Source organism: Grampus griseus (genome assembly GCF_964374135.1).
Source record: "Grampus griseus genome assembly, chromosome: 11".
NCBI lineage: Eukaryota > Metazoa > Chordata > Mammalia > Artiodactyla > Delphinidae > Grampus > Grampus griseus.
The window spans coordinates 97505268-97526870 of NC_139005.1; the positions used below are offsets into that span (position 1 = coordinate 97505268).

Consider the following 21603-nt stretch of genomic DNA (forward strand, 5'->3'; position numbering starts at 1 on the left):
TTATTCTCCAGTCTTCCCAGCGCCCGGGCGACTGAGGGACGGCTCTCCACACCCCCACCGCCTCCTTAGACCCTGGGGACCGGGAGTGAGTTTTAATGAAGTGGGGCATGCCTTTGGTTTAGAATCATTTATCACTGCCGCCGGTCAGTCCTGGACTCAGTGCACTTCAGATTTGGTTCCTGCCTTTCCCCTGCCGCTGCTCTTCCGGAGGCGGCCAGGGGCTTCTCGCTCAGTTCGGCGAGCTCTTTCTGGTCCCCTTCTGTGCTCCCTCCTTGGCGCGCTGTCAGCCATTGTTGACTCCATTACGACTGCTTCTCCTTCCACGCCTCGGTTTCTCTTTCTCAGCCTCCTTTCCCCCCATCCATGCACCCACCCGCCCCTCCCTCCTTCCCACATATACTGGCTCCCAGGCACTGTCGGGGCGCTAAGAATACCTCAGTAAATAAACACAGTGCCCGTTCTTACATGCTAGTGAAGGAAGGCCTACACGCAAATAGCTTTATATACAGTGCGGCAGGGGTTCACAGGTGACGTGAAGAGCGATCCAGCAGAGTTAAGGGACAGAATGCCACCACGGGGGTGCTGCCTTATCTTCGAGGGCCAGGGGAGGCGTCTTGGATGAGGCCCGTAGCACTTAGAGTGACTTAAGGTGAGCCCTCCACCCTCAGTGGCGTCTCCCCAACAGCTGGTCGCCCAGAAACAGCTGAGGGAGCAGGGCGGGCTGACCAGGCCCAGGGTGCTGCTCGCTGAGCTGAAGACAGGTCGGTGAGTCCTAGTGACCGGCGTGGAGTTTCAGCTGGGTGAGGAGCGGGCGAAGGGCAGGAGAGAGCGAGGGGGCCGGTCCGCAGGTCCTGCTGGCACTGAAGGCTTGGGCTGGGGCTAGAGGGAGCAGCTGGAGAGGTCTAGGTGCTGGGGGGGCCTGGGGGCCTTGGGCCCTCGTGGTCGCCGAGGTCAGCAGGACACGAGGCCCGGTGGGCTTGTCTCAGGTGGAGAATCAGTTCTCCTTGTTGCCCCTCCTTAGGTTGGGACCATTAGGCGGGGGGAGGAGGACAGCGTGCCGGGAGCGCCTCGTCGCCAGGGGAGCTGCTCGAGAGCGCGCGCGGCTCTGGCGCCTCGCTTTGTTCCGCGGCATCTGTCACGCTGTCGAACAAAGACTTGAATTTCTCAGAATAGAGCGTTTGCTTGGCCTGCTCTGCCCACTCTGTCCCAGTTTTCGTCTGTAATCCTTCCTACGGAAGCTTCTAAAAAGGAGACATCTGAGCAGCTTTGAAGGACGTGGGACTTTGCATGTCCGAGAGAGGACAAGGTGGGCAGAGGCGTGGGGATGTTCAGGAGAGGTGGGTAGGTGGGGGCCACGGAGGAGGCCTGGGGTCGGGAGCCCAGAGAGCATCGTTGTCGTTTAAGGCATCCCTGGGTCAGTTCTGTGCATGGATTACGTGGGTGTGAAGATTGGATCCCTGACCTAGGGTTAGGTCACTGCCCCTGGCCTGTTAGATAGAGGCGGGGCTCCGTCCCCGAGGGTTGGATTGGAAGTATGTCTCTTTGCATTTCTTAAACGTAGCAGTCTTGCACCCGCTACCTTCCTTCTCCTGAGATGCCGTACGCACTCAGTCCTCTCAGGTTTTGAGGCCGAGCCAAAGAGGCCTGGGTGGATGCAGAATCCCTTGTCCAGGGCCCTGGTCTCCCCCTTCAGGCCATGGCTTGTCCCACTGGGTTTGGCTTCTCGGAGAGGAGGGAGCTGCCCTGTGTCGGCACGGAATCCAGGCCCTGCTTAGGCTGTGGGCTTATGTATAGTATGTCTTTATTCGAAATTTGAAGTTGCCAGTTACAGAAGTATCCACAAAACACTTCGAGCTGTAGTTCTTCCCCTGCAGGAGCCAGGTGTTCCCCTTCCGCAGCCCTTGTGCCCCGACCCAGAGCTCTGCACGCTGCAGGCACTGGGCACGACCAGATCTCAGGGTGTTTTCTGTCTGCTAATGCTCGTTGGAAGGAAAGAAACAGTGGAAGAAAACGGTTGTTTGTTTATATTTCGATAGGTTTTTTCAGCATCTCTCTGGGGTGGAATGTTGGTACCCATTGGTGATAAACCGTCAAGTATTGCTGATCGGTAAGTAATAACAAATGAATGGGTGGTTTGCACATGGTTTCCTTTGGATCTTCCTGCTTGGTTTATTAGAAGGTATTTTAGAGAAGTTTAACTATTTAGGAAAGCAGATATTTCAAATTTTCATTTAGTTTTATGTTTAAGCTAATTTCAGAATACCCAGTACACCCAGTATACCCAGTATACCCAGTATACCCAGTATACCTCATACTTAATATTTTTCGCTTGTGGAGCAGAGAGGTACTTTATTATACTAACAATTTTGTATTCTCTTTGAGTATGAAAGAGTTACATGTATGTAACAAGTTCATACATGTTACAGAAGTATAAAAACAGAGAAACATTTAAGGAAGTGAAGGAGTCCTGCTCATTGATAGGCGGAGTTAACATTTGGGACTGCGGTCGACTCTTGAACAACCTGAGGGCCAATCCCAGTGACGCTTGTAGTCGGCCCTCCGTATCCACGCTCCCTCCACAGCCAGCGTCAGCCAGCCACTGGTGGTGTAGCTGTAGCATCTGCTGTTGAAGGGTGTCCACCCGTAGGTGGACCCACGTGATCAAACCCACGTTGTTCAAGAGTCAGCTGTATTTCCTGTCAGCCAGTATTTTTGCGGGTGTGTATTTGTGTGAGCGTGTATACATATAAATTCACGTACACATCTGTATTAAAGTGTTGAGATACTGTATTTTGCATGCAATTTTGTGTCCTCCCTGCTTTTTAAAAATCATACAGTAAATCAATTCACCAAGTCATGGGAAATTTTTCGTAAGCAGCATTTTAATATTTCGTTATTTGCATATACGTAGCACTGTGAAGAATCTAACTTTGTAAATAATTTTTGTTCGTTTTGTTTTCTGAGGACAGATTCCTCAATGTGGAATTACTGTCTCAAAAGAAAAGGAATGTTTTTAAGGCTCGCAAAGAATATCGCTGGAGCCTGCTTTTCCGAAAACCTGCTTGTTTAGGAGTAGCTTCTGCTCCTGCCAGCAGAGGGTGAAGTTGTATTGTTGCTATTATTAGTTGCTATTAGTAGAAATAGCACAATTGTCTTGGGGTCAAGGAGCTCTGTCTTTAATCTTGCATTAGGTAAACTGCTGCTTTAGCTCAACCTAGTTCAGCCTTCTTGGATGGCAGTTTGGGAGTAGAAAAAATTCTAATTTCTAAACTCTGAGACTTAACAGTTTCACCTCCGTGAATCTAAGGTACAGAAATGCATTCATAAGAGTACAGAGATTTATGTACAAGGGTGTCCATCGGGGGCATTATTGAGACCAGCAGAAATTCTAAAACTACCCGTAGGGAAGTGATTAAATTCAAACACAGCCATTCTAAAGGGACCGTGTAATCATTAGAAAGGATGAGGTAGGTGCCCCTAAGTTAAAGTTTGCATGGAAGTATGTTGAGCTGCTTGCCCGCTGATCAGGGGCAAAGCTTCTGTGTGCACGTGTGTGTTTGCAGGTAGCACCAGGGGTCTGGAAGTCAACCACCAAACCAGTGACAGTAATCACTTCTGGAGATTGGAACACAGTGGACAGTAGGGAGGGGAAGAGCCTTTTCACTTTTTGTGTTTCCTGGATCATTTTAATTCTTTCAAAAGAATGTGTGTGATTTATCATTTAAAAAAAATAATAAAGGGACCTTGCTCTTTGTTTCTATAATTAATGTTAATGAGGTATTCAGAAAGGCTTTGCTTAGAAATCCCAGATAGTAAAGACACATTTTTAGACTTTTAAACTCAAGTTCAAATGAATAAATTCATAAAGGCTTTTATCCAGTGGGACAATGAGAAAAACAGTGCCCTGTTCCCTTTGTGCTGAGACGTGGGACGTTTGTGGCACCACATGTCAGTGAGAGGCTGGGGGTGGTCAGCTGACCAGAGGTCAGCTGGTGTGGCTTCCATGACAGTCGTGTTGGAAAGACCATACACAGCTTCTCCGGTCATTTTAATTCATTATCTAGTAATTACCATGGTCTAAAATCGGGTTCTAAGAAGCTGTTAGATTTTATAGCAAATAGATGGGATTTCTCATTTTCTTTTTTTTGGCTGCGTTGGGTCTTCATTGCTGTGCATGGACTTTTCTCTAGTTGTGGCGAGCGGGGGCTACTCTTCGTTGCAGTGCACAGGCTTCTCATTGCGGTGGCTTCTCTTGTTGCAGAGCACGGGCTCTAGGCATGTGGGCTCAGTAGTTGTGGCTCACGGGCTCATTAGCTGTGGCACGCGGGCTCTAGAGCGCAGGCTCAGTAGTTGTGGCGCATGGGCTTAGTTGCTCTGTGGCATGTGGGATCTTCCTGGACCAGGGATCAAACCCGTGTCCCCTGCATTGGCAGGCGGATTCTCAACCACTGCGCCACCAGGGAAGTCCCTTTAATATTTTTTTATTTCATTGTTTTCAGTTTAAAAGAGTATGATAACCCAGTCCATTAAGGAACACAAGGAATTCATTAAAAAAAATTTTAACATACACTTTTTTTCTAATTAAAAATCACTGTAATAACATAAAAAAAATTAAGATAATAATAATTCTATTTTGGTCTATTTCCTTCTAGTATTATTTTCCTCTTATTTGTAACATTCAGATCATTACTATTATATAATTTGTATCCTGCTTTTTTAAAAAAACTTAATTAATTTTTAACTTAATTATTGTGAGCATGTAGGAGGCTGTTTTGAAAAGGTGCTGCGTGATGAATTCTCATAGACTTCAGATAATTCCTTTATAACAGACAGTCCACCTAAGTGTCTACTTGCGCCTTGTATCTCACCTGTGTCCCCAGAAGTTTGACGCGTTTGTTTAGATGTATAGTCTTAGGTTAGATTACAAGCTTGGGTCTTTATGAAATTTACCATCCTCCCGTGCGTGTTCCTAATCCTGAAATGTTCCACCACGTGGAGATGTGGACGACCCAGTAGCGAGTGTGCGCCTTTTGCACTTTTGTCGTGCGATGGAGACTTTCCCCATCGGCTTTGCTCTGACATCTGCATCCTCTTCCAGGTTTTACCTCGGGGGACCCACAAGTGTGCGAGGGTTCAACATGCACAGCGTTGGGCCACAGAGCGAAGGTCTGTCGTTCCCCACAGCACACCAACTTGAAAAAATCGAAATTACGGTTACTTCTCACTTTTGAGCGCATGTATTGGTTTAAATTACCGCAATAATAGATACTCGTATTTCACCAGTGGAACTGGCACCTAACAGCATCCACCACACAGCAGGCACAGAAAGGTGTTTGTTGAGGAAACTGTAGAAAATGAGAAAAGATAGCTAAGCAGAAGATACATAACAGTCGCTTGTGATCCCATTGGCCAGAGATGACGTGTGTGAGCATTTTGTTGTTTAGACATGCACATCCGTGCACACGTGTGTTGTTTACATAACAGTTCTAACCTGTTTCTCCTACAGTAACTGTAACAGTGTATGAATAGATTTTTATAGGAATAAGTACTTTATCATTTTTAATGGCAGCTTATTTCATCTTACTGACAAACTATAATTTTTTTAAACTAATGCACTTTATTAAAAAAAAGTTTTTTAAATATATATATAAAATAACTTTAATATTACAGTAAACAATAAACATGCATTGTTTTTAAAAGACTTAGAGAAAATACAGCTAAACATTAATTATGGTTTTATCTGGGTGGTGGGAATTATGAATAATTTTAATAAGCCTTTTAAAATGCATTTCTGCACTTTCCAAATTTTCCACAAGTTTACATTAAGCTTGTTTGTTTATTTATTGAGGTATAGTCAATTTACAATATTATATAAGTTTCAGGTGTACAACATAGTGATTCATAAAATATTGACTATATTCCCTGGGTAATGGACTTTATATTTGAGAACACTTTTAGGTTAGCAGAAAAATTGGACACAAAGTACAGAGTTCACTGTACGTGCCCGTAGCATCCTTTATTATTAACATCTCGCATTAGCGTGGGACACTTATTACAATCGATGAGCCAACACTGATGTGTTACTACTAACTAAATTCCATAGTTCACGTTGGGGTTCACTCTTTGTGTTGTAAAGTTTCATGGGTTTTGACAGTTGCATAATAGCATGTATCTACGATTATGGTATTTTATAGAATAGTTTCACCACCCTAAAAATTCACCGTGTTCCACCTATTCATTCCTCCCTCCCTTCCTCCCCCTCAGTTACTGGCAACCACTGACCTTTACTATCTCCATAGTTTTGCTTTTTCCAAAATGTCATATACTTGGAATCATACAGTATGTACCCTTTTCAGACTGGCCTTTTTGACTAAATAATAATGCATTTAAGTTTCCTCCATGTCTTTTTTTTTTCTTTTTTGGTCAGTGTACTTCTTAAATTTTTGTTTATGTGTGTGTGTATATATATATATATATATATATATATTTTAAATTAAAGTGTAGTTGATTTACAATATTGTATTAGTTTCAGGTGTACAATATAGTGATTGAGTCCTCCGTGTCTTTTTATAGCTTGATTGCTCATATCTTTTTATCACCAAATAATATTCCATTGTATGGCTGTACCACAGGGTGTTTATCCATTCACCTATTGAAAGACATCTTACTTGCAGGACATCCAATTTTTTGCAATTATGAGTAAAGCTGATATAAACATCTATGTGCAGTTTTTTATCTGGACATAAGGTTTCAGCTCATTTGGGTAAATACCAGGGAGTGTAATTGCTGGATTGTATGGTAAAACTATGTTTAGCTTTGTAAGAAACTGCCAGACTGTCTTCCAAAATAGCTAACGTTTTGCATTCCCACCAGCAATGAATCAGAAAGATAAAAGCCTTATCATTTTTAATGGCTGCATATTTCATCTTCTTGCCTTACTGCGATCTTTTTAAACCAAATCCAAGTTTTAGACACTTAGTCTGTTTTCTTTTTTCTTACGTTTATATAACAGTGTATCAGTGAATAAGCTAACTGAATCTTTGTGCTCATCTATAAGTTTTACTTTATAATATAAAGTTCTAGGTGTGGAATTGCTAGGTCAAAGGATTTTGAGTATCCTGGAACATCCTTAAGGTTTTATATTGTCTCAAGAAAGCTTGTCTCAGTCATACTCTGTCCAGCAATGTGTGAGAATTCTGGTTTCTGGAACTCTCTCCAGTACTTGACATTATATCAGAGGATCTCCACGTGTTATTAAAAACTACAAAAACATCATTTAAGTAGATTCATGTTATGACATTGTAAAATATTCTATCCTGATTTTCTTAACTTTTTTTTTACATCTTTGTTGTTTCCACTTTATATTATTATAAATAGTGATTGCTCTGGGCCTAAATTTTTGTACAAAATATAAATTATTTCTTTTCATTTGTTTTTAGAGTGCTTTTATTTATTTTTAAATTTTTTGCGGTACGCGGGCCTCTCACTGTTGTGGTCTCTCCTGTTGCGGAGCACAGGCTCCGGACGTGCAGGCTCAGCAGCCATGGCTCACGGGCCCAGACGCTTGACGGCATGTGGGATCTTCCCGGACTGGGGCACGAACCCGTGTCCCCTGCATCGGCAGGTGGACTCTCATCCACTGCGCCACCAGGGAAGCCCCTAGAGTGCTTTATTAGTGTGTCTTTTTTTTTTTTTTGAAAAGTAACATAATTTCTTTTTCACTATAACAAGTATTATTTAGTGACTAGATGCAAGTTTTGGAGTCTTCCATTTTCCTGAAAATTAAAACACAGTGGTATTTCATTTAATTACCTATTAAAAGGCTATTGGTAAGATTATATGAGCAAGAATATAAATTACTGTAACTTTTCATGAAAAAATTTGTCAATATTTATCAAGAGCCTAAAAGATATATATATACATATATATACGTATATATATGTGTATATATATATGTATGTATACAAGGACTATTGATAATAGAACCAAACTGAAAACTGGAAGCCCAAATGCCCATCAGCAATAGAATAGGCAACTAAACAGTGGTGTCTTCACACTGTGGAATATTATACAGCAATGAGGATGAACAAGTTAGAGCCACTGGCTGGGTGGCATGAACAGGCCTCAGAAACATGCCAAAAACAAACCCAGATCCAGAGGATGCATACTGCATGATTCCACCTGTGCAGAGTTTAGCGAGTGGGTAAAGTGATCTATACTGTCAGGTGAGCAGGTAGACAGGTAGTGCTGCACTTGGCGTGGGTGCTGGGTAGTGATTAGAAAGGAGAACAGGGCCTTCTGGGGGGCTGCACTTATCTGTTTCTTGGTCTGGTGCTCATTATATGGTGTGTTCTGTGCCTGGAAATTCACTGTGCTGTACACTTAGGATGTGTATACTTTTCTATGTGTATATTGTACTTCAAGATGGTTTAAAATACCTGTGTGTGCAAGGAAGCCCATCACGGGTTAATGTCCACTTTCAAGAAATTCAACACCAACATGACAGTAGTCAAGGGGTAGATCGTTATATTATGTTACATATATGTGATTATTCAGGCGTCAAAATCACATTTTCAAAGAATATAAAGTATAAAAGGAAAGTGCTTATAATATAGTAAACTAAAAAAAAATATCAGGGGGCTTCCCTGGTGGCGCAGTGGTTGAGAGTCTGCCTGCCGATGCAGAGGACACGGGTTCGTGCCCCAGTCCGGGAAGATCCCACATGCTGTGGAGCAGCTGGGCCCGTGAGCCATGGCCGCTGAGCCTGCGCGTCCGTCCGGAGCCTGTGCTCCGCAACGGGAGAGGCCACAACAGTGAGAGGCCCGTGTACCACAAAAAAAAAAAAAAATCAGAACTGAAATGTATAAATATAAAATGACTTACATTTTGTTTTCTTATTTAATTATTCATTATAATTCACTGGATGGAAGAACACCAGATGTTAGCTGGTTATCTCTTAATGGTAGAAATTAAAGGAGGATTTCCTTTTTTTCTACTTCCATACATTTATCCCATTTTGTACAATGAGTATATTACTTTCTATGATTAGAATAAAATAGGTTATTTAAGAAAAGAGAGGAACACTTGCTGGGAAACGAGAAGCAAACCCAGCTGACCTCCTGCTTCCAGTCCGTTCTTTGTTTCCTCTAGAACTTCAGTATTAATAGTGGTTGAGGAGTTGCTGGGGCCTTTAAGTGAATAAGCAGTTCATTCCTTGAGGTTAATCTTAGAGACAGCCATATTTTTCTTTTTCATGGTCTGTCATTTTGTATTAAAGAGACTAAGGCACTTTACAACTAGTATTTTGTAACAAAGTATAAGCATTTCAGGGTTTTTTGTTGTTTGTTTAATGCTGTGGCTCTTTATAGTAAAATGAAATGGTAGGGACAGTTCTAGAAATAATGCAAATTATACTCTCAGTGGATCGTCTTGAATTTTGGCAAAAGTAACCAAAAAAAAAAAACCCAAGTGGTCACGAACCTTTAAAAACGAGCCTCTTCTCTGAAGATGTTGAGCTGAGACAGTGTCCTTGTGCAGCAGGGAGCAGACACTGCGTACCTTTGGATTAATAGCATGTCCGGCCACTTCCAGAAACTGCAGAGACATTTTCTTCATTTTGTCTCTCTATATTGTGGTCTTGACATTTTTGCAGAATAATGCATTTCATGTACCAAGTGACAGTGATCTGGTACCTGCGGTTGTGGAAAAAGTGATTCCATGAGTTTACTTGTTTTATTCCAAGCATTTTACAGATATGGTAAATTACTGGCTTCATTCTTTCCTAAGTTACACATTAGCTTTTTTTTTTTTTCCAGTTAAAGCAAATTATAAAACAAACCAGGAGAAGAAGAAAGATTATTTAAGAAAGGCCGACAACGTCAGGAGTTATAAGGGCAGCTGCTCACAGAGCTCGGGCACCGAGTGTGTTGTGTTCACAGCACACACCTCGCTCATGTACGTGGTGGGACGTCAGTGTGGTTTTGAACCTGTGACCTTGTTTTGATCCGCACTCCTTCCTTGACTAGGAGACTACCTGGGCGGAGAAGCGTACTGGGCCGGTGGCCTGCACCTGTACACCCCGTTACCTTTCCGACCGGGCCAGGGCGGCTTTGGAGAGCTCTTCAGAACTCACTTCTTCCTCAACGCAGGAAACCTCTGCAACCTCAACTATGGTAAAATTTGGACTGTTTAGCAACCGTTCGGCAGAGCTGACCTTACGTTTAAAAGCACAGGACACAAGTGGGTGTCTGTGCCGCATTTAGATTGCGTCGTCTCTAAGAGTAGGCACTGTGCCTACCTGAGACACCTGCAACGCCTGATGTGGTGCCCAGAGTGAAGCTGTTGGTCGAATGGCTAGAACATGCATAACGAATCGTCATAACGAATGCTGCCTTGCAAAGAGAAACCTGTCTGTTTAGCAGACATTTCTCGAGCAGTGACTCTGTGCCAGTCATTACGGCCACAGAGCTGAGTGAGACCTGGTCTCTCCCCTAGGAGCTCAGGGCCAGCCTCAGATGTCCTGGCTTGGGGAGGTGTCTGGAAACCAAGGCTTGGAGTAGGGCTTCCTGGGCCGTCAGCGGTGGGCAAATGCCATTATAGCCAAAGGGAACAGAACGTGCCAGGCCCAGAGAATTGAGAGGACCTGTGTTCTTCTGGGACGGTGAGGAAGTACCCAAGTACCCAAGGCAGGTCCCCAGCCCTGTCTTGAGTTTGGGCCTAATCTCACTTCATGCATTCTCCTCAAGTATCTAGGCCTGGCTTAAAAGATGACCAGAGGCCACACAGAGGGGGAGAGCCAGGGCTGTCCAAGGACGCGTGCGGGGGACCACGTGCTATTGGTCACACCTCCTCTTCTCTCTCTTCAGGGGAGGGCCCCAGAGCTCACATTCGAAAGCTGGCTGAGTGCATCCGCTGGTCTTATGGCGCAGGGATCGTCCTCAGGCTGGGCAACATCGCGCGGCTGGAGCTGAACTACTGTGTCCCCATGGGCGTGCAGGGCGGGGACAGGTACGTGCTGGGAGGTTCTCTCCACAGGTACATGGCACTGTCTTGTCACTTTGTTTTGGACATAGTTAATCACTTCACCAGTGGCCTTTAAAATTCAAGACTTCAGGAGAAATTGAATAGTTAGCAAAAGGATGAAAACGGATTTTTGTCCATGGGCTTCTCCATACAGTTTGGAGGAAAGGCTGTGATGTGTTCCCGTCTCCCCACCTTATGCTGTTTGCACTTGTCATCAGGTAGAGGGAGCTCCTCTGGCGGCCTGGCTGGAGGTGGTGGCCGCCGTTTTGGGTCCTGCGCTGAGCAGAATGAGGTGTTGCCGGTGGGGACTTTGCAGGCCGGGAGCCTGGAGGCTGGGTGGGCACAGCTCTGCTCGGGCCGCAGAGGACCTGCTTTCTGGCCCTTCTCCACCGGTCATTTTACTGAACAAGATCTGCTGAATATTCATGGGTGAATATGGTATAAGGCCGATTACAGCTACAGAAATTAATTCTGTTTCTTAAAGTATTTGGTATGCATTGTAGAAATTTCAAGAAGTCCAGAAGTATTGTCATGATAGTATGTAAGTAATACCATGGACTGGGGGCTTAAACAGCAGACTTGTATCTCTCACCGTCTGGAGTTTGCAAAGTCCAGGACCAGGGTGCCGGCAGGTTCGGTTCCGGGTCAAGGACCCTCTTCCCGGCTTGCAGATGACGCCTTCTCACTGGGCTCTCACCTGAAGGGGGCAGAGAGCAGGCTCTCTGGTGTCTCTTCTTACAAGGACACCAGTTCCACCAAGGACCCCATCTTAATTAAGTTGCCTCATCTAAGGTGACTTAGTTACCTCCTCAAGGCCCCACCTCCAAATACTGTCACATGGCAGGGCTGGGGGGTGGGCGTTTAGTGCTTCAGCCTGTGAGGATTGGGGGACACGGACATTCTGCCGGTAACCTAGTGTTTCTCTACATTTCAGGACTCTAGGCTGTATTTTTTTCTTCTCGGTGTTCTGTCTACATTCAGCTGTGATGCTGAGTCATAGCCAGGCTTCCAGCGTGAAGTTGTAGTTTGTCCTCGTTTAAGGAAGTGCTGTACCAGTCTTACTCTCCCTGTCTTCTGCTTCACCGTGGTGGGTGATGGTGTTTTGAAGGGAAACCACATTAGGAAACTTTTAACAAAGCTTTGTTCTTAGGTGCACATCAGTGTCTGTCATCCAGATCCTTTGTGGCCATCGCTTCAGGAGAGTCTGCCCTCCTCCGCTCTCCCTGGAAGGCTGGCTCGGCCCGGGGCCGCCGTGCCGCCCTTCCTCCCCGTACCCTCTCGGGTCTGCTGCTCTGACGACTGTTAATTCCCCTCCACGCCTTGCCTGTTCTCGGCACAGAGCAAAAGCTGAGAAAGGTCTAGTTGCTCAGGCTGAGTGTGCACTGGAGCCCAGCTGCACAGGCTCGAAGTGCAGCCTGGCCGCCCCGTGGCTGTGTGGCCCGGGGTGAGTTACTTAACCTCTCTGGGTCTCCGTTTTCACAACTGTAGGATGGGTGCTAATGATAGTGATTACTTTGCAGTTTTGAGGACTGAATGCATTAGCACACACGCAGCTTGTAGAGCGGTACCCAGCGTGTTGTCAGCAAAGCTGGTTACTTCTCGTGTTGTTGCTGCTACTGCTGCACTCGCCCTGGCCAGCTGTTCACAAAGGAAGCAAACGGTGTGTGTGTGTCCCCCGCCATCCGCAGTGGCACTGTGCGCGCCACATGACTGGCTGTGTTAGAGACATGCCGTAGATGGGATGATGTGGCCTGATTTCAGGGATAGTGAAATGTGGGGAACTGTGCACCTTCCCTAGAGCAAGCTTTGTGCATTAGGTAACATCGTAGCTTCAGGAAATGAAGCTAATGTTGCAGGTTGCTTTCTGCAAAACCTTGTTCCCACCACAGGCATGGGCGTGGGGCTCCCTGGCGTAACAGCCAGGTGCTAAGTGAGTCCTTGCAGGGAGCGGCAGAGGTGCAGGTGATGAGCCTGCACCAACACCGGGATGAGGTCAGATAGAGCCGTCTAGGCCTGCGCTTCTCAAACTGTAATGTGCTTGGGTCTGGAGTGGGCTGCACTGCGGGTGGGCTGCGCGGCCAGCCCCTGCCCTGTCCGTCCCTGGCTGTGTGACCTGGGCAAGCCCTGCTGGCTCTGGGCCTCCGGTCCTTCAGACTGGAAGGCGCTGCCGTCGTGTGGCTGCAGCATCATCGGAGGCCACTGGGTGTCGCTGTGCTCCCGGAATCCGAGTGCTGCTCTCGGGAGCCCGGCTTCCACTACCTGCCTCCCCGAATCTGTGCAGGGGGTGGAGTGGGTACTTCACCACTCCACTCTGCTCTCTCTCTTCAGGTTAAATTTGAAAAATATGTGGCAGCCATTAATTTCAAATGTGGGTTCTGAAAGGAGGAAGCATGCTGTGCGAGTGCTATTTAAAGACCAGAACATAAGGACGCTCCTCTGCCCCCCAGGCTGCTCTGTTTTGGGGTCATGGTGGTTGCAGCAGATACTTCTCGTGTGCAGTGTCCCTGAGTAGGGGGGCTTGCCGTCACTCAGCGTATGGCTCTGTTTGAAGTTTTGTCATCAAAATTGGAATTTCGTGACGTTCGAGTGATCTTGCCAGGGTTTAATCTTCATTTCTAAAATGAAGCAGCTAGCAGGATGGGGAGTTACATGTGTGCCAGACATCCATAGGTCCCCCGCCCAGTGAGTGCAATCGCTTTGTAATTAGGATTTCAGATCTTTACAGAAATGGAAATCGCTTTGAAATATTTGGCGAGTTTTATACCGGGGGTGACGTGTGACACCGTTGTCTCTGCGCTCTGACGGCGAATGCTCTGTGTCTTACCGAGTGTGGTCCCTGGAAATGCGCTGGTGACTGAGGCAGCTGGCGGGGAGGGCAGCGCACAGTTAGTAACAGAGAAAGACCAGGCAGGGAGTCGTGGAGGGCTTCCCGGGGGAGGTGATAGCTCCAGGCTGCAGAGCAGCTGGAGCCAAGGTGTGCACGCATGGAATGCCTGTGGGCGCCAGCTTCTACCCTTCGCAGGAGCAGAAGTGAGGTGCAGGGCGGCCCTTGATGCAGGCGGGGCCTGAGATCCGGTCACTCTTGTCCCCCACCCGTCTCTGCCCTCCAGCCTCTCTGGCCTTTTCCCTTAGGGCACACGCCAGGGCACATGCCAGCGCCCCGAGTTCTGGCACTCATCGGCCTGCTCCCTGCTGAATTCCCCATGCTAGACAGGCGCCTGGCGTTCCTGGGGGCTGGCTGGGGGAGGATGGGCGCCTGGCGCTGGGGGACCCTGGTGTGGCCTTCAACGAGCCCTTGGCGCCGAGTCCGAGGCGGGCCGGGTGCAGGCAGGGAGCCTCCGGGTGGTGCTGGAGTGGCGCAGCTGGGCCGCCCTGAGACTGCCGGTGGGGGGGGGAGACTCGAGACTCGGCCTTTTCTGAGGCGCCTACTGGATTATAGGCATATAGGCACACGGGACACAGAGCAGGAAGACGGGCGTTTGGTGAGGCTGTCTCCGTGCACCTGGCATCCGGGACACTGTTCTGGATGTGTGTGGTGGGTATTTTTCCTGTGACACGTTTATATGGTCTCTGAACATAAACCTGTGCTTGTAAAGGTGTTTAACCTGTTTACAGTTGGCGTAGACGAGCCTTTATTGGAATGCCTGCTTGTTTCTGAATCGTGCAAACCCAGGGCTTGACTTATTTTGATCTTGCTCAGGCCTATTTTCAGACATTTTTCTAAACAGCGAATGCAGGCAGGACTACTTTTATGGACCTAATGATATAAAAGGTAAAAACACCTCGTTTAGATCTGAGCAGAACGAAGTTGTACAAACACAGCCACGGTTCTGACTGGATCTTTGCCTTTTAAGGACGGTGGTGAGGTTTACTCAGGGTCACACGGGGACTGTAGCTGTCCCTTCTGGTCAGGTGACTTCTGCTGATATGGTTTAGTGAGCGCCCTTGACCCTGCAGAAGGTCAGCGACAACAGTTAAGGTTCTCTCTTTTGAGTCCCTTAATTGATCAGATATTTCATTCCCACGCTGAAAAAGAAAAACTTTCTGCCAGTTTTCAGGTGCTGTAAGTTCTGAGATTGGGTGACAGCACAAGTGTTGTGACAGTAGAAACATTAGCTTTTCTCTGAATGAGGGGGTTGTTCTCTTCCAGTTTTTCTGGAAACTCTCCAGAACTTGCAAAACTGCTGTGTTCCGCAAACACTCCATCAGCTGCTGGTTGGGATTCGGAACGTTTTTTCCCTGGAAGCTCATGCTTTCTGGTGTTCAGGTCCCGGGGTTAGGTCCTCTGTCCCGAGTACAGTACTGGCCCTGCCCCGAGCACAGTCAGCAGGTGGGCAGCACGGGAGTCCGTCCTCCGCGGTGTGGGCTGCAGGGGGAGCGGTTCTCGGCCTGGCGGCGCACCAGCATCACTGTGGAGTCCCAGGAGTACAGCTGCCTGGGCTGCGGCCGGTGATTCTCACCCTGCGTGCGGCCGGGGCTTGAACCAGGACGTCATGGAAACAGCAAGGCCTGCAGCAGGGCGTCCTCCGAGGCAGCTGAGGCAGCAGGGCCCGCGGGCGCGCTTGCGTTTGGGTCCAGGGTTCTGCTCTGAGGCTCCTGCCGTGACCGCAGCCATCTCCTCACTGCCCAGTCCGTTTGCTCATCTGAAAATGGGCTCAGTGATCTGTCTGCCGGTGAAAGAGCAGCACACTGAATGTAACCTGCACAGCGTCAGCGGGTAGCAGGTGTTGCAACCCACGTGCCCTCTTTGCATCCTCCCTTTCCTGGGAAAGGAGCAGGTTCTAAAGAGGCAGGTTAAGCCCTTTGGGGCCGTGGGTTCTGCTGTCCTCCCCGCCCCCTCCTGGGCCTGCCTGTGTCCTGTGTTTCGCCAGGGGCCCTTGCACGGCCACGTCTCTGATCACCTCTTGCCCTGCGCTGTGCAGAAGGTGCCTCTTCTCTGGTAGCCTCAGAAATAAACACGAAGCTTTCCTTCCCACCCCAGGAGTTTTGTTTTCATGAATATTTCTCTCCCAGGTCCTTCTCTTGTCTAGGTGCCAGTTGGGTCAGGATTGGGGGGGAAACAGAGAGGAGTAGAGGAGGGAGCAGGGAAGGGGGATTCGTGTCTCCATTTTGTTCCCTTTTCCATCCTCCAAAGGCTGGTTCTCAAACCAGCAAAGGAGGGAGTGCCTGGGGACAGCTGGTGAAGCCGGGTAGCCGGGAGGGAGGAAAGAGCTGAGAGGCGGGCAGGAAGAGCCTGGCATTGCTTCTGAGACGTGCACGTTTCTGGAATTGTGCAAATGGCAGCGTGAGCAGAGCGGACCACAGTGTTGATTTCCTGCCTTCAAAAAAACAACAAAAAACAACAACAAACTTTTTTTTTTTAGGATCTGTGATGGCGTCCAGTTTGGAGCTGGGATAAGGTTCCTGTAGCCGCAGAGCACCCTCTGTCCCCTCCAGCAGCAGCTCTGGGACTTGGGCAGCAGTGAGTCACTCGGTGCCACACACTTTGTCTCCAAATAAACACGTTTCATGTGATTCTTTGAATGCAGTCCTTGTGGGAAACCATGTCAATAAATTTTAGAGACAGATACTCAGATGCACTGTGGGTGTGATTTGCTTTCCACAGCCAGGGTGCCCCGCGCCGGCTCTTCTGAGGACCAGGTCAAGCCGCCCGCCGTGCGTGCTCTCGCGTGTGCCCCGCCGCGGGGAGGGACATCAGATGTCTCCCGATTCCTCCTCGTCCCGCACTCTTCGGTTCGTTCCCGTGCGTCGGATCGGCAGAGAGCTCGGAGGAGGCGCAGGCCCGCCGCTGGGGGTGCGTGCGCTCTGGCTCCGTGCGGCTGATCCGAGGGGCCCGCGTCCGCGGGGGCTGCGGTCGCAGGGTCACCTCCGTGTGTGTGAGCGCCCCGCGAGAAGGAGCTGCGTGTAGCGTCATGGACGGGGAGGCAGAGAGGAAGCGTGTCCTCTGGAGGGGCAGCCGCATCGTTGATAAAGATGCGGGAGTCAGCGCCTGTCGCTGCTGTAGCAAAGCACCACAGGCTAGAGGCGTACCTCGACACAGAGCAGTCACCTTGCAGTCTGGAGGCCAGGCGTCCAAAGTGGGTCTCACTGGGCTGAAACCAGGGCGTCAGCAGGGCTGCGTTCCTCCTGGAGGTTCTAGGGGAGGATCTGCTTCCCAGCCTGCCCCAGCTTCCAGAGGCGCCCCGTTCCTTGGCTCGTGGCCCCTTCCTGTATCTCAAAGCCAGCAGTTCAGCATCTTCCAGTCTCCCTCCGGATCTTTGCCTCTCAGTGCCGTCTTATGGGCCCTTGTGACTATATTGGGCCCACCTGGACACTCCAGGCTGATCTTATTTTAAGATCAGATGATTAGCAACCTCAATTCTATCTGCAATCTTAATCCCCCCCTTGCCATATTACGTAACATATTCACAGGTTCCAGGAATAGAACGTGGACATCTTTGGGGGACCGTTATTCTGTCTGACACACCTAGTATCTCTCAAAGTAATATTTTAGGATATACTTTATTAGCCACATTAGAAAAAGAGGTTTAAAAATTTGAACCTCCTTTGAATTCTTCTAAAAAAGGTACCATATAAAAATGTCCAGGGGTGCCCGTGGTGCCCCAATAGGCCTTAGCTAGAGAGCTTACTGTTGGATATTTCCCCCCCTCCCAGCTGGGACTGAGTCCGCTTCACCTTCATCCTCCCATAACCTGGTTTATGTCTCTGCCGAGGGCGCTTGGCGTTTCAGGAGCAAGCTGAGTCCAAGGACCCACCTGCTCTCAGGCCTCCGAGGGCTGTCTCACCCTCACTGCCCACGTGAACTATAGGGATTTTGCAGAGAACGTGTAAGGGGAAACAGTTTACCTTTCTTAATAGTTGGGAACCTGGGAAAATACACATTTTTCCCATGAGTTGTTTTATTGTTTCCAGTTTCACATTTATGCATTTGGCAAAATAAGAAACCCATGTTACAACACTGTCATGTTCAGACTATAAGTTAAGAACAATAAAACCCAGATGACACAACCTCTCAGACACCGTGACCTTGTGAATTCATCTCCTGCTGCGGTGGAGTATCCAAAAAGAAGTCGTTTTTGAAAAGGTACATGTTTAATCAAGCAGGGCCAGGTTGCCCCAGGGCGCTGGCCCAGATCCATAATGAAAGCGCGTCAGGTCCGGCCTTCTGCCGTGTCGGGAGCCGGGTTTCAACGGCAAACACGCTCCCCAGGCTGCTCCTTTGCAAGGTGAAGTGCAAACAGCGGAGACACTGGGTAAAAATCAGGATTCTGTTCCTTCTCGGTGGTATTAAGTGGGCAGATCGGAGCAGAAAGCCAGGAGCCCTTCACAAAGTGCTTTCCATGAAAGACCAGAACCCAGGCGAGTTCACTGTGGGAGGTAACTTCATGGCTGCAGTTTTCTTTGTTTGTTTTTTTCATAGCTGCTGTTCTAGGGCATCTGGCGTCATAGAAAAGAAGCATGAAGAGCATCACAGACTCCTCCCCAAAGTACCACCCTGACTCAGTGGGGCTTTGCATCTTTTTTTTTTTTTTGGCCACACTGTGTGGCTTGGAGGATCTTAGTTCCCTAACCAGGGATTGAACCCAGGACCCAGCGGTGAAAGTGCGGAGTCCTAATCACCGGACCACCAGGGAATTCCCTTTGCATCTTAATTTATCTCTAAATACCTGAGTGTTTGGGATTAGAACAGAGTTCCATACTTGTTCAATCAGCCTTTCACTCCACTGTGCAAGGAATGGGCCCCGAAGCCTTCCGTGGCTTCATTCTGAAGGGGAACGCTGCTGTCTCCCTTGCTGGAAACCTACTGGGTCAGTCATCTTGCACTTGTAATAGAGGCTGACTTTAGCGAAGCTAATAGTCACAAAGCTCATGGAAGAAAACCCTCTGTGGTGGGTCTCGTCGCCCGTTATCATGAACTGGTGGTGGTCTGTGTACACACACTCTGACCTTTTACAAGAGTTTTATGAGCCAAGTGCTCTCCGAGCAGTGCCATGAGCCACTCGTGTCCCCGTCTGTTGTCTGCAAGGCTTTTATGATCCAGTGAGGAAACAGGCTGTACTGCCAAGTGTCTCAGTTACTGGAACAAAGGACAGTCAAGCAGGCCCCGCTGATGAAGATCAGGCCACGCTTCCCATTAGGTTGATTCCTGCAAAGGCCCTGCACTTCGACACCCTCCTCATACCCTGCAGCTCCTGAGGCTAAGAATTCTCTTTAATTTGTGTATTTGCTTTTTCTTTTTTAAAGACCAGATAAATTTACCTTTAGGATAACTAGATGTGCTCAAATGCACTTTGTGTTTAAAGTTCACCCAAGAGTGAGAATCCCCTGGTGGTCCAGTGGTTAAGACTCTGAGCTTCCACTGCAGGGGACGTGGGTTCGATCCCTGGTCGGGGAATGAAGATCCCACATGCCGTGCAGCACGGCAAAAAAAAAAAAAGAAGAAAAAATAAAAATAAAAAAAGATCACCAGGGGCTTCCCTGGTGGCGCAGTGATTCAGAGTCCGCCTGCCAATGCAGGGGACACGGGTTCGAGCCCTGGTCTGGGAAGATCCCACATGCCATGGAGCAACTAAGCCTGTGTGCCACAACTACTGAGCCTGCACTCTAGAGCCCACGAGCCACAACTACTGAGCCTGTGTGCCACAACTACTGAAGCCCACGTGTCTAGAGCCTGTGCTCCACAACAAGAGAAGCCACTGCGATGAGAAGCCCGCGCACTGCAACAACCCAACGCAGCCAAAAAAAATAAAATAAAATAAATTTATTTTTAAAAAAAAGATCATCAAAAAGGAGCGGATTCCTTAGTCTAGGATAAAAACCGGAGAACTGCGTTTGAAATGAAATGTTTAAAATAAGGTAGCTGTACTCAAAATTCACATTTCTAGCTACTCTTAAAGAACTGGGTCTGACGACATGAGACCTTCATTCTCACAGGGAACTGGGCTGGAGCTGGAGTGGTGTTCCTTCAGCCTGGGCACCCGTGGGCCCTCTCTGGCTGCTTCAGTTATGTAAATTGTCCCTGCCTGTGGCCCATCAGGAGGGGAAGCATCTGAACATGTCCAGGGAGGAGGAGGCAGGTTGGGGGCCGAGGGGGCTGGGGCAACCGTCAGAAGGTAGAGTCGTGGCTCCAGTCATGATCCCGGCTGTAGTCCTGTGGGCTTTTTTTTTTTTTTTTCACCACACCACGAGGCATGCAGAACTTCCCTGACCAGGGATGGAACCTGGGCCCCCTGCAGTGGAAGCATGGAGTCTTAACCACTGGACCGCCAGGGAAGTCCCCCTGTGGGCTCTTTACCAAACCCACTCCCTTCTTCCCTCTGGGCCGCAGCCAGTCTTCTGTCAGAGGAGAGGATTAGGGTTTGGTACCTTCCAGTTCTGGATTCCACAGTCACAGGGATGCCGCCTGTGGGTTTTCTGAGGCTTTGTGCCCCCGTGTAAATGCGAGCTGATGTGTGACACTGTAGATTGCTTTGCCTGTTTTCGAACATTAGCTACAAGGAGTGAGCAATGGGTACTTTGTGATTCAGACTGGACTTGAACCCCAGCGCCGTCACCAGCCAGACGCAGCATTTTCTGAATCAATTATGATGCTTTCCCAGAAATTCTCTCCCAAGCCATCAGTACCCATTCATAAAATATTTACATAGTCAATGATTTCCACTGCATAACCACTTATTGGATGGTTTTTAAAAGCTTGTTTACAGCATCCAACATTTAACCTCAGGAACAATAACTAAATATACATTTCTTTGCCTCCTTTTTTTACCTTTTTACTGATTTCTTCAGATGATTGTGTATAACAGCAGTTCTCAAACTTTTTGGCCTCAGGACCCCTTAGCACTGTCAAAAATTGTGGAGGACCCCCAAAGAGCTTTTGTTTATGTGGGTCGATGCTAATACTTACCGTATTGGAAATTAAACCAAAAATTTTTAAATAGTAATTCATTAAAAAATAATAAACTCATTGCTTGCTAACATAAATAACACTTTATGAAAAAACTATTTCCAAACACATACAGTGAAAAGAGTGGCATTGTTTTGCAATTTTTTTTTTTTTTTTTGTGTGTGTGTGCGGTACGCGGGCCCCTCACTGCTGTGGCCTCTCCCGTTGCGGAGCACAGGCTCCAGACGCGCAGGCTCAGCGGCCATGGCTCACGGGCCCAGTTGCTCCGCGGCATGTGGGATCTTCCCGGATCGGGGCATGAACCCGTGTCCCCTGCATCAGCAGGCGGACTCTCAACCACTGCGCCACCAGGGAAGCCCTGTTTTGCAATTTTGCAAATCTCTCTACTGTCTTCAAAAGCACATGGATTCTCACATCTACTTCTGCATTCAGTTTCTTGCAATTAAAGTGGTTTAAGAAGAAAATCCATCCTCACGTAGGTATTTGTAAAAGAGGAGAGTATTTTAATAGCCTTTTCAGATGACGGTGAGTGTCCTTCGATACTTCACCGAAATTCAACAAGTGATGGTTTTTCAAAGGTTAGTTGCAATTTGGAATCTGGAACCACATCAGTGACTTTTCACGCTCAGTTCCATCAAATCCAGTGGTCCATCTGGCACTGTGACTGGGGCTGTTAC

At 47.9% G+C, this 21603-nt stretch overlaps 1 protein-coding gene across 1 annotated transcript in view; it reads left to right on the forward strand.

Annotated features, from left to right (window-relative positions):
• Positions 1-16583, forward strand: part of SAMM50 (SAMM50 sorting and assembly machinery component) — a 32845-nt gene extending 16262 nt beyond the window's left edge. Inside the window, exons 11-15 of the mRNA XM_082665811.1 lie at positions 2037-2107; positions 5099-5166; positions 10026-10172; positions 10866-11007; positions 16386-16583. Coding sequence (XP_082521937.1) covers positions 2037-2107; positions 5099-5166; positions 10026-10172; positions 10866-11007; positions 16386-16431 — 474 coding nt within the window. The 3' untranslated portion in view covers positions 16432-16583. The remainder of the gene's footprint in view (positions 1-2036; positions 2108-5098; positions 5167-10025; positions 10173-10865; positions 11008-16385) is intronic.
• Positions 16584-21603: the final 5020 nt, after the last annotated feature.